Source organism: Tetrao urogallus (genome assembly GCF_951394365.1).
Source record: "Tetrao urogallus genome assembly, chromosome: Z".
NCBI lineage: Eukaryota > Metazoa > Chordata > Aves > Galliformes > Phasianidae > Tetrao > Tetrao urogallus.
The window spans coordinates 47162867-47176363 of NC_136816.1; the positions used below are offsets into that span (position 1 = coordinate 47162867).

The 13497-nt window shown below is 35.4% G+C and overlaps 1 protein-coding gene across 2 annotated transcripts in view; it reads right to left on the minus strand.

The window, feature by feature from the left end:
• UHRF2 (ubiquitin like with PHD and ring finger domains 2) overlaps positions 1-13497 on the minus strand; it is a gene marked incomplete at both ends in the record, with an annotated part of 74283 nt that overhangs the window by 33806 nt on the left and 26980 nt on the right. For both annotated transcript variants that reach the window (XM_079548475.1, XM_079548474.1), the window contains one exon: positions 9547-9765. In XM_079548475.1, coding sequence (XP_079404601.1) covers positions 9547-9765 — 219 coding nt within the window. The remainder of the gene's footprint in view (positions 1-9546; positions 9766-13497) is intronic.

Below are 13497 nucleotides of genomic sequence, written 5' to 3' on the forward strand. Positions count from 1 at the left end.
AAAGTACTTGAAAAGAGAAACAAAGAGAGAAAAAGAAACAGGAAGGGAGGGAGGGAGGAAGGAAAAAAGAGTGAAAGAGATGGTGGAGAATTGAAGGTACCCACTTTAAAACAGTAAGAACAAAAAAAACAAATACTGATCTGAAGGCAAATGAGAACTGCTCATGGACTAGGCCAAAAACACATTCCCAACCTTCAAAAAATCAATGACCAATGATTCTTGTGTTTTAAATATACACGACAGCATTAGTTTAAGGAAAAAAAAAAGACATCCAGGGATCTTTCCTCTCAAAACAGGACAAATTTCTTATCACCAAGAACTCCTGAAAATTAGAAAGTATGCAGACTGACAGAAATTCATAATTAATTGGGCATTTAGAGGGTCCTTCATTATAGATGGTCCTCATACTTCCCACTGCTCAACTTTCTTTACACAAATTAAATCAGGTAATTGTGCCATGATGGCAAATTCCATTACACACAATATTAAATCCACCATTTAAGTATCTAATAGCTATTGCACAATGGAAGTATAGCGTTTTTAGTTCTTCTGTGCATTATTTAGATTTGGTGATCACAGCATTATTACTCATTTCTAGGCAAGCATGTAACTTCTGGGTAAAACTGTTGAAGAGATTCCTTCAACAAACAAGTGAGGAAGCTGTGAAGGAGGTAAGCAAGCAAACAATATGGTATGATCAGCAGGAACACAGCAATTAACAAATCAAGGCTGAAGTGCAATCACTTCAAGGGTAGATATTGAAAGAAGGAAATGCCAGCAGACTAGTCTTATGGAGAGAGCTCTTTTGCCCTTCCTGGGGAATCAGCACACTTGGATGCTTCCTTGAAAATGACTGTATGCTAATGCACGCAGCACGGGGAACAAACAGGGAAAATTACAAAAGTCTTGTAATTATCACACTTACAATCTCACTGGGAAGATGGAAGCAAGGTGGAATAACTCCTGTGAGTACTGTGATGAACAGATACACACTCCTCAGGAAGGGCAGGCTAGAAAGGGAGGGAGGGAAGCTGAACTTTATGCGATAACAGATCAGTAGGCAGTTGAGAGTTATGGGTCATGATTAGCAGACAGAACAACATAGCAATGCTGCAGTGAATATCTGCTATGTATGCTTGAAGTGGGAGTAAACATTTGAGGCTTTCTTCAGGCAAACAGAAGTACCACATCCACGGGGTCTGAACTTAAAGCACCCTGATAGTGGTGGAACACACACAACCTAAGAAATATCTGGAGTGTACTGACAACTTTGATGTAGGTGATCGAAGAGATGTGTCTAGGCCTGATAATAAACAGAAGAACTGGTCAACAGATGCAAAAGTCAAGGCCAGCTTTGGCTACAGTGATGATGATTTGACAAAAGATCCTTAAAGAGGAGTAACAAAATTCAGCAATACTGGATTTTGGAGAGCATGCTATGATCTCTTCAGACATGTGCTTGGAAAAATCCTACAAGATACAGCTCTTTATATTCAAGGATCATATCCTCCAATCTCAAGAAATGTTCATCACTATATACAGGAAATTAAAGGCATCAGGAGGCCTGCAATGATGATCAAAGAGCTAAAGCCACACATAAAAAGAAGATAAGAAATGAAAGGAGGATAGCTAATGTAGGGAAGCAGAGAGCTGCTGTCCAATTGCATAGGGCTGGAGCTGGGAAAATCTACTTCATGCTGAATCTCACAAGGAATACGAAGGGCAACAAGGAAAGATTCTACCAGTATAAAAATGGCAAACACTACAGAAAAAGTGTGCTCTGTGCTAAAGTTGTGTGTGTGTGTGTGAAGTTCATGGTGGTGGGGAAAAAAACAAACAAAAAAAAAAAAAAAAAAAAAAGGGGCAAATGTACTCAGTGCCTTCTTTACCTCAGTGTTTATTAGGTAGAACTGTCTTCAGTAATCCCTAGTGCTTGGGATCAGAAGAAACACCTAGAACAAAGATGACCTCCTACCAGTGAAGGTTATGGAGCACTTAAACTGGACATAGTATAGCCTATGGAATCTAATAGGTTGCACACACAAACTCTGAGAGAGCTGCTTTTTGTCTGTGCAGCATCACTTTTGGTCATCTTTGACAGGTCATGACAACCAGGACATGTTCCTGCAAACCAGAAGAGAGTAAGCGTCACTCATCTTCAGGAAGGAAGATCTGCTGACAGGCTGGTAAACCTTGCCTGCATCCCCAGGAAGTTAGAGGAGCAAATAACCCTGGAAACCATTTTCAGATTTAAGGACAAGAAGGTGACTGAGAATTGTCAGCATTCATTTTCAAAGGGGAAATCATGTTTATCTAGCATGGTGGTCTTCTACAACACAGCGACATGCCTGGACGATGATAGGTGAGCAGCCAGCTGGAAGCTAGCCATTGATCTACCCCAGTCATTGATACAGAGCCAGAATTGCAGAATGATGCAATGAATGCATTCTCAGCAAGCTCATATAATACAAAACCAGGAATGGCTGATACACCAAATAACTATGCTGCCTTTCAGAGTGACCTGGGCAAGGTAAGAAGCATAGAGAAATTTCATTATGTTCAACAAAGGGAAACACGCAGAGCTTACATACAAGGAGTACCTCTTCTCACAGTACAACTGGCTCTTCATCAAGTGGCTGGAGAGCAGCTTAGCAGAGGACCACCCTGAAGTTTTGGTAGACAAGATGATCATAAGCCAGCAATGCGATTTAATAAGTCAAGAAAGTCAGTAGTCTTCAGGGTTGCCTAACGAAGAGAACTGTAAGTTACAGGCTTACTGGAGTGATTCCAGAAGAGAGTCTGTCACAGAGATGCTAAGATGCTAAAGGGATTGGAGCATTTTATACATCAGAATGTTTAGCCTGCAGAACAGAAAGCTTATTAATAGATGTCTCTTATTCATGTGTATAAATTTCTAAGAGGAGTGTATATAGAATGTAGAACCAGACTCTTCACACAAGTACCTACTGTCAGGACAAGAGCAACTGGCTCGAATAAAAACACATGAAATTCATACAACATCAAGGCCTTTTTTTATGATCTTTATGATCTTAAGCATATGCATATATTCCAGTACTATCCCTTTCTCTATTATTTTTCATACTGTTTTTCCTGATATGGTGGTCACTTTTTTTTTTTTGCACTGACATTTATTCTTCCACTTTCTTCTGTTACTTTCCTCAGTGAGAAGACAGTTAAGTTGCAAAATGCTCCTAAAATCACCTCCTAAGAAGTCAAAAGACTCAGTGGTTCCAAGTCCATATGTTTATTAGAAAAAGGAGAACATTACAGTTACTGAAGATGCTTTTATTTTATGGTAATGAAACAAAAAAATATTCTAACTTTTAACACTTCCTACTTAAGAGTATGATTTGGGTGGGTTTTGTTTGTTTGTTCGTTTTTAAATTAATGTCTTAGTCAGTTTACCTCACTTGTGATTTTAGTCCATCATCTCTACTCTACCAAACACGTATTATTGGGCTCCCCAAACCCAAGAACCAACAAGTTCTTTTCAGCAAAGTTGCTTCCTAGCCAGTCCAGTTTTAACCTGCACAGCAGCAAGAAGCTCTGCCTTTGCAGGTCCAGCAGGATACTGCATTTATCCTTGCTGAATTCTGTAAGGCTCTTCCTCATGCCTATTCAAGTTTCTCAGACTTGCAGTACAATCTTCAACTGCATCCAGCAGACTCCAACAATTTGGTGTCTCCTTCAATGCAAGTGAGAGTGCATAGTCTTGCCTTTACCAAGCCACTATTAAAGATATTGTATGGTATGTACATCTTCAGTTCTTCACTTAACACTTGGCAGGTTGTGTACAACTCATTAACCGCTGTTCTTTGAGACTGATCTTTTTAAGAACCATCTGGTTGTCCATCCACCCTGATAGCGTCACCTTAATTAGGGCAAAATATTGTGGAACACAGCTGAATGACTTGCTAATGCTGAAGTAGATTACGTGTGTTGCTTTCCACCTAGATATGGAACTTACTCATTTAGTCACAAAGGCAGTGAGGCTCACAAGGCATTATTTGCATGTGGGAAAAAAAAGTCTATCTTGGCTACTTAAAACATCAAGCGTTTCCAACAAGACCATCCCATAGTTTTTCCTAGACTTAAGTGTGGTTGGTTGGCTTGTAACTCCATTTAGGCATTCTTTGAAGGTGGTTGTTTGTCCTCTTCCCACTGAAAAGGGCTCTACCTGATTTCCAGCAAGATTTTCCAGAGATACTAGAAAGCAATGTCACTAAAGCACCAGACAGCTCCTTTGGCATTGCCAAATTCAACCAATCTGGTTCCAACGATTTGCACTGGTCACGTTCTAGCAAGCGATGCTTGATTTAGTCCTTGTCCATTGCTGGTAGTTATCTTCTTGAATGATTTTACTAGGTAGAGTTATCAGAAACATCTTGTTGGTGAAGACTTGAGACAATGAAGGCAGTGTCTGCTGTTTTATATATATATATATGTGTGTGTGTGTGTGTGTATATATATATATATATATATACATATACATATAAATACATTATACAAATAGACAAATATATATATATAAATATATATATCAATATATAAATATATAATACAAATATATATAAAACACATATATATATATAAACATATATAAATATTTTATATATATATATATATGTGTGTGTGTGTATATATATATATATATATATATATATATATATAATATGTTTTATATATTATCACTGTCATACTGAATCATATATCCTATTTACAAACACATCCATACTTCCTTACTCAGCTTTCTACTGTTAAGGCAGTGGTAAAAGTTCTTTGTGCTGCCACTGATATCCCATACAAGTATTAACTCCAGATAAGCCTGTGTTCATTTAGCATCTTTATATGTTCAAAATCCCCAGGTATGTCAGTTTTCAGAAAGAAATTGATGTTTTCTCTATTGAAGTAGGGAGCCTGTACTCTGGTACTCCTTCCTCACTTCCACCAAGATCTTGATACATTTAATGATCGGTGTAGCCAAGGTTACCATTAATCATCTTATCTCCAGACAGCTTGTTAATAAACAGCAGACCCAGCTGTGTATCATCAGTTGACCTATCCACTATCTGTAAGATGTAGTTCTCTGACATAATCCAGAAATTCTCTTGACTGCTTACATTCCAATGTGTTGTCCTGCCAGCAGGTGTCCAGGAATTTTAAATCTCTCATGTGAAGCGGTACCTTGTCATTCAGACAATGTTAAATGAGGCTTAGTGCACTTTCTCAGCCTGATCAGGTCAATTACTACAATACTGTCATCCTTTTTGACCTGTAATCCCGACTAACAGCCTCTCAGCCACTGTTATCCCACTGAACATCCCCTGATCCCCTGTATATACAATATTTGCATACATGCATTTGAGATGAATCCACTCTTTAGCAATACCAACATCACTCTTATCTCCATACCAGTGCCCTTATTTTCCACGTACATACCAATACCCTTAAGATGGGATCATAAACCCTCTTCATTACCTCAAGCATTACTCACCAGGTTTATCAGCCTGTTGGTGTAGATGCACTCATTGCACTTGAGAATCAAATGCTTTCAGCTAAAGATTCAAATATGAGATTCTGATATGGGTCCCATGGTATCAAAAGTCAAATTTCTGGTTAGTTGCACAACTAGTGTTGGAAGATTTTGATTCACAGGATAGACCTACTCCTTTCATTTAACAAGATCTGTCCTTCAAACATTTTTTCCCTTTACCAAGAGTACTGAGAAGTTCCTACTGTGCTAACTCATAAAGGTCTCTTCTTTAGAAGATAACAGTTGCACTGCAGTCATAAGTAGGAGAGGAAAGAGTGAGACATTTATTCACTCTTTCACAGTTTTGTCATTTAAAGAAATAGACCATTTTTATGTCTGCAAGAAATCTGCAAGTTCTTCTTACCAAGTATCTTATTACCAGGATACCTGTTGATACCTATAAAAGCTATTCTGAAAAAACAGCTATAAATAAATCTTGTCAATATTCCACACATAAGCAAAACAATGTATTCCAAGATCAACCAACATTAATCAGAGATATTAAATTAAACAAATAAAACAGCAAATTATTTTGGGTAGAGAAACATATCACAAAATGATAAACTATACAGAATGAAAATGCAGGTCTAAAGAAATACTTGGTATCAACAACTACTCTACTGGAAATCAATCAGATACGACAACAACTGTGACATGTTGATTATCATAATACATAATAAGGATAGAAAAATAACAGTAATGCACTTCGTGAATGTTAAAAAAAGAGGTGCAACTGCCAATAACCTTTTATTATTATTATTATTCCTGGACACAAAATTTCTTGATATCAGCCAGGAGAGTATGCAAAGCTTGTTTCACTGTTAGTTCACTGTTCTGTAATAATATGTTTAAGTTCCGTACGCCTGTGAAGCCAGAAAAACAAGTATTGTGACTTCAAAACCAGAAATTAAATATAAATGGGAAAAAATGTTTGAAAGCAGAACAAGGTGTTGAAACAGTGCAGTCTGCATAAGTAGCATAAAATTTTCAAGAACTGTGGTACATACTGCAAACTGAATTTAAATCAGTTTTGAAGTACCGCACACGGAACATTCTGACCTGCAAGTGCACAGTCAAGGAAGACTCGTGGACCCAGGTCTACTTTTGGTACACACAGAACCACAGTTTCCCACGTATTTCTATCTAAGATGCATTCAGTCCAATTTGGAAAGGTCTCAAGCATCCTATAATTACAAATTCTAGTTGCAATACAGATACAGTACAAATGAAAACTACTCCGTGGTTAAATCTTTGGTAATCCTTTTTTCAGTCTCACTTCTCTTTAATAATGTTCTCTAATACTCATCTGTTTCCCAAAACATGAATTAATGATGACAAACTGTACAGGACATTTCCTTTAGGTTACGAACGAGACATGACTAAAAGTAATACCCAAGAAACATGCATATCAACAAATACAGCAAAAAGCAAGAATTCATAGTACGTTCTTACCATCCCCAAAGCAATAACACAAACAACACACATTCTTGCTATTTCCTGCCACTGAGCCAATAGCTTCACGAAATCTTTGTCATAAGCAATCAACATTAATGTATTAAATCTTAAACAATTCTGTACAAAACAGGTTATTTTACACAGAGCCCCTTTAATATAACACCAGAAAGAAAGGGGAAGAAGTCATGGCTGTGGAATATGCCTGAAGCATCTGTAAGATCACTGCCTCTTTTTACTATCTACTAAGGTTGTTCTTAAGTGGCGCACAAAGAATTAGCCACTAGCATATCATCAACTCATGACTAATATATATTCATAAAATATTTGTAACAGATCAGACCTTTATTTAAAATAATCACTAATGTTAAGTACCAATGGCAATGTTATATTAACAATATCAAAAACAGACCGATTTTTATTTTGCAAACCAACAGACGCAAAATGTAAACTGAGTAAAGTTTATCAGTATAAACACTAGCACATTTATCTTGTACGTTTACTTTTAAATGAGAGGACCTACTGTTAATTGAAAGGAATTATTTATGTAACGCAGGTGGATAAGGAATTACTCCTTGATGAATTACAAAAAAGATTCAGATTGCAAATACTTTCTGCAAACTGCATTTGATTAGTTTCATATACAATCCATCAAAATTTAAATACATTCTTAATCAGGAAGAAGATTCACAAGATTAAGATTCTATTTAGAAAACAGACTTAAGTTCATCATTTACAAATAAAGTATTTGTCAACTCTGAGTCTTTTTCTTGGTTTGAGGGGATAGTGAAATGTCAGTACTATGGGGAATCCCACAGTACTTCACCTATAATGATCACCTTCAAATTTGAAGATAACTGTCATCTTAGTTAGATTTTTAAAAGGCTATTCTGTCAAGGTCCAATCAACATGAGCAAATTTCTTTTCCTTCGGTATCAGTTTAAATTGGTACTTGCTTTAGCCAATATAAAGTATGTTTTGATTATCCTATTTTACTACGTGGGAAAAGCTTTGGAAGAATCCCTGCAGACAACAGTTTTAAATAACTCTCAGTATACATCTACACTTCAGGTAAATTCATACAGTTCTGACGTAGAGGACGAAGTTCATTTCTGCAATTCACTGTATGTCATACAACTATTAAATGCCTTATAATGGAAACCTTCATCTTTCAAGCCTGGACTGAAGTTTTTAATCTCTTCTCTTTTGCCAAGTTAATGACTAATATCTATTCAATTTCTTGCTTTATATTTGCTTTTTTTTTTTTTTTTCCCCCATTTTAGTCTCCAAAGCATGTCCTCATGCCAACTTCACTTAACACAAGAAGATTGTAATAAACTGATTCCATTAAACTCCCATTGCTCTAAAATTAGATAACATTCACCAAGACAATTTTAATCTACTTCTATGATAAACCAAGTCAACATCCTTTTAATTTCCCAGTACTACTTATGACTGCATTTAAAATGAAATACTGAATTGCACCTAATCACAGGTCTGTGTCTTCATTCCAACTAAATGTGTCCTACAGATAGAATAATTCTTCTTTTTCATAATGAAGAATATTTATATATCACTCTATTTCAGTTAAATAATATACTCCCAGACTAATGACACTACTCACTGAGTATTATGTGGCACACGTCACCATTAAACCAATCATTGCTTAAGTAGAAAAAGACATATCACTTCAGTTTGAGTTTAATTTTAAGAGTAGTTTCAACCTTAGCACGTAAGCATTCCCTAAAATACACATATCCCTCTTCTGGAAGAATGGGGTAGCAGACTGGATCCAACTGTCTTCAGTTCTTTTATGCCAAAAAGGAGAATGTTAGAGGTGCAAGAAAAACTAGTGGGAGAGGAAGATTATACTGAATTCTTCAAGGAGACAATAAAGACTGGCCATCTCTTCACCCCTAAGAAGGCAATCAAACAGCTTACTGAAAGTTGCATCAGACAAATTCCTGTAGAAAACACTGTTCCCAAAGAACCATACACAAGTTTTTAGAAATCAAATAGAAAAACCAAACCAAAGCAAAAATATTCTGGTAAATTGAGCCACTCGAGAATTAGTGCAACTTGCAAATCCACAGTTCCATATTTTACCTGTCATAAGCAATAGTATCTGCATCATGATTTTTTTATTCATCAAAATACTAACCAGCCAGTTCAGTGACTTACCTACAAGCTCTCAAAGTTCTCAGAAATTTCTGAAAACTGATGTTTCAGCTTCGAATGAAATTATATAAATTAATATAGATTTATAATTAACTAAATATAAACATATAAATACAAATAAAAACATATTTAGATCAGGTGAAATCTTGTATTACATAAAACCCTGTAATTACCTTCAGCAATTGCATGAAATGCAGAAATTACAACTTACAGTTTGCACAATTAAAAACTGCGCACTGCAATTCCATGACTCAGACAGCTGTGGGATTGAAGTGTCACATTAATTTTAATCTGGTGATGACTAGTAGACAGAAAGATAATTTATATGGTATGTAAAGATCTTATGAGTTGATCAATCTTACCCCAGCAGAATTTTAGCATGAACCTCTTTGTTAGTCCTTGAGATTTCTCTCAAAGAGGTAATTTCTGCATCAAACCAAAATCCTCTTTCTTCTGGAGTCTCAACATTGTAGTTAACCATCACCACGTCACCCACTTTTAATTCACTCCACTTCAGAATTGTTCTTGCTCGGGGTCGAAGATTATTGATGTCCATTTCTACTATGCCACTCTCTGGGTACCTTCAAAAGTGAAACCAAGAACAGTAGCAATTACTCTTTCTGTACCAATAACTTACAAGCCACAGATAACACTTCAGGAAAGTAAGATTTTTAAAAATGTCTTATGGACATATAAAAAACTATATATAGTATAACTATATAAAAATCTAATCTAATATCCTTTTCAAAATGCAAGATTAATATAAATAAAATCCACTACTTGATTAATTTTAGAGACTGTTCTTCCCATCTCAGATTATTTAAAAAAAAAAAACAACAAAAAAACACACAACACCATAAATGGATGATTGTTTTCATTTAGAACACAATCAGTTCCAAGTTTTAGCACAGACATAACCCAGATTTGGTCTCAGTGTGGTCCATATTGTAAGTAAATCAGAGTAACAAGGTACTAAAGATTAATTATTTTCAGCATGGAACATTTTTAATTTAACTCTGCCTTCATGCACTCATTACATTTCCACTACAGCATCGCATTTAGGACAGATCTTTTAAGAAGTCTAACCCTACCAACACAGCTTATCAAATTCATGTGATGGATCTAGCTCAAGTACACATCCTATGAACATGTTTAAAAAATAGTTATCTACAAAATCTATTAGAGAATAAAATACAGTAAAGCTAAAATCTCTAGAACAGAAAACATTTATCTCTTAATTATAAAAGGAAGAATCTAGTAAACTAAATGGGAGATCTTTTTTTTTTTGACAACTTATCTTGAAAAGATGCAGTGAGGAACCCAGTGCTTTAAGCAAAGAAAGTAAAGATAAATGGTTCACTAAATCACAACTAAGAAATTTTGATCAATTTGTTATTTTTCAGTTAAGATTTCTTTTTTAAGGCAGATTTTTAGACAATATTATCTGCAAGTTATTAGATTTTACAACTGATGCCACAGTAGCACAAGACAAGCAATCAGTACAAAAACAAAATCAAACAATTATGAATAACATCTGAATGAATAACATCTGAATAACATCTGAAGAGCTCCAATTTCATCCCAAACTGAAACTCATTTAGTAAAGTTAAAGGTGATATGAGCAATACAGCTAAAAGAAAAAAAGAATACTAAAGAAAAAAACCACAAACTTTCTAAGATCTAAGATGTTAACTTTTCAGTCTAACGATATAGCCTTCACAATTGTGTGATAATTCTTCAACATTAGCAGTACTTGTAGGATTTTCACATATGCTATAAATACAGCACAATAAAGACTTTATGAAAACACTGCTAGCAGAAAGTAGATGGCCTGCTACAAAAAGAAGTGCTAGACTAAAATGGTGAAGCTGTTTAGTGATACTGCACATAAGCTAAAAAAAAAAAAAAAAAATGCCCTTCTTGGGCAACCTGTTACAGTGCATCACCACCCTGTGTGAGAAAAACTTCCTCCTAATATCTAACCTAGACCTCCCGTCTTAGTTTAAAACCATTTCTCCTTGTCCCATCACTATCCACCCTCATAAACAGTCAATCTCCATCCTGTTTAAACACTCCTTTTAAATACTGGAAGGCCACAGAGAGGCCAATTGTGTACGTTTATTTTCATTTGTTCAACATTTTCTTCTAAATTTAACATACCAGTCTGCTACTACAACACTTTCAGACCCTAATTATCAAAACCTGCATAATGGAAATTATATCACGCAGAGAGAGGTGATTGAGATAGAGTCACTATGCAAGTAACAGCCTCATACGATCTAACTTTTCAAATTTGCAACACTTTGGCTTCAGTTTGAGGGTACTGAAAAGCCATTGTTGGTATGCACTTTTGTGCTGCAGCTGTCCGTTAGAAGAACTATTCTACAACTGCACAATGCTCATATTGCAGTACTGTACTATCCTCCGAAAATAAAAGCAAGAGACTCACCTACAGCAATACACAAAGCAACGATGAGGTGATGTCTGTTTTACTGAAGGACCTACGTAATGGCAAGGCATTATAGTAGAACAGGCAACTGAAATCTACGGACAGCTAAGCTTGAGCTACTAGTTCATTCAAATCATAACAAACCCTTCCTAAAGTTTGAAGATAACTGTAAATAAATGAAAAGACGATGCACTTGAACTGAGAAATAAAAACAGGTCTTAAACATTAGAAAAATAAAGAATTATAAATTAGACAATGCTTAGGTACACAAAAATAAGTAAGAAGTATCCATGAGATTATAAAAATGTTATAAAAATAACGTGAAAAAATTCCAATGTCACTACTGAAAAAATAATCAAAGAAATGTAATTCACAACAGCATGCATTTATAGGAATTTTGACTTTAAAAAAAAAAAATCTATTCTCTTTTAAAATTAAGATTTTTTGGTGTCTGTTCTTCCAGAAAGGTCTTTGAACAAATAACTGTAATTTAATCATCAAAAATTATTTTGTGCCAAACTCTGCTTCGTGTCATCTCTGTACCCAAGAAAACTCAGAACAAAAAGCTTCCTCCTGTTTGAGAGCTTCGAAGATTTCCATTGTTAATTACTCCAACTCTGCTCTTGGAAGTATATAGATAAAGAACCCACATAAAGAAGAATCCACCATTAATAAAATAAGATACAGAAGATACAATCTGTCGTCCCCATTTACAGACAGAAACCTACTGCTTTCCAAAGCAAGTAAAAGGTAGAATCTTCACTGAGGGAATTTTTTACTCATTTTTTACTCACTAGCTAGACAGAACCTTAAGCTCGCAAATCTTCCTTTTGAAGGACAGTTTATGAACAGGCAAGATTTTTCCTTGTCAGATTTCATACTCTTCTCCATCAGGTACCATACACAGAAAGTTTTGCTGCTGTGCCTCTGCACACCAAAAGGCTCTGACAGAGCAGCCTTTGGTAAATCCTAACAGATATTTGACACTTGTCCATAATTCATACCCCAAACTAAACAGATGAAACAGCATTTTGAGTTTAGCTCAAAATCACACATGCAAATACGTTAAGCACAGCAACATTACTCCTCATTATACTGAGTAATAAGCAATGAGTACTTCCACAATAATTTTGGAACCTCCGTGTAACAAATGCCACAGTTTACTTCGGTAGGAAAAAAAAAAAAAAAAAAAAAAATCACACCCAACGTTAGAAAGTGCCATTCACTCCATGCTCTCCATGCTAACTTTCTAGAAGTTGAGAAGCCTTATTTGCCTAAGACACATTATGCAAAAGATGAAGTTTTAACTTATGCAAGAATAATATGTAACTACGTATGCCTACTTTCTGGTATTGTAGATGTATGGAGATAAACCAAAAGACAATTAATATTTATTCAAGCCTTTAACAAACCTCAAGAAAGAAATGAAGAATTCATTCCAAGAACTGCAATCAACAAGTGATAGACAGGAATGCTTAGAAAAATTATTTTCTCACTGCATTACCTATAAAATCCTGTGATGTGATTCTCAAATAAAAACAGAAGCAGTTTCACAGCTATGTTCTAATTAGACTACTTTAAGTTTGTTAAAGTTTTAATGATCATTTGACACAATTCAACCTTTAAACATTATAGACATTTCTTGTCTTTCCATTTTTTCACTACACTCTGCACCTAATATTTGAAAAAGCAAACACAGTAGCAGTAAGTATTATCCAAACACTGATGCTACACTGAGTACTGCTCACTGGAAGTTTTGTATTCACTACCAAGGCACATTCCCTCATAATTTTATTTCCCTTTAATTTAGTTTTCCTGGTAATATTTCTAACTAGATAGTACTATCAGCATAACAAGGCTTACC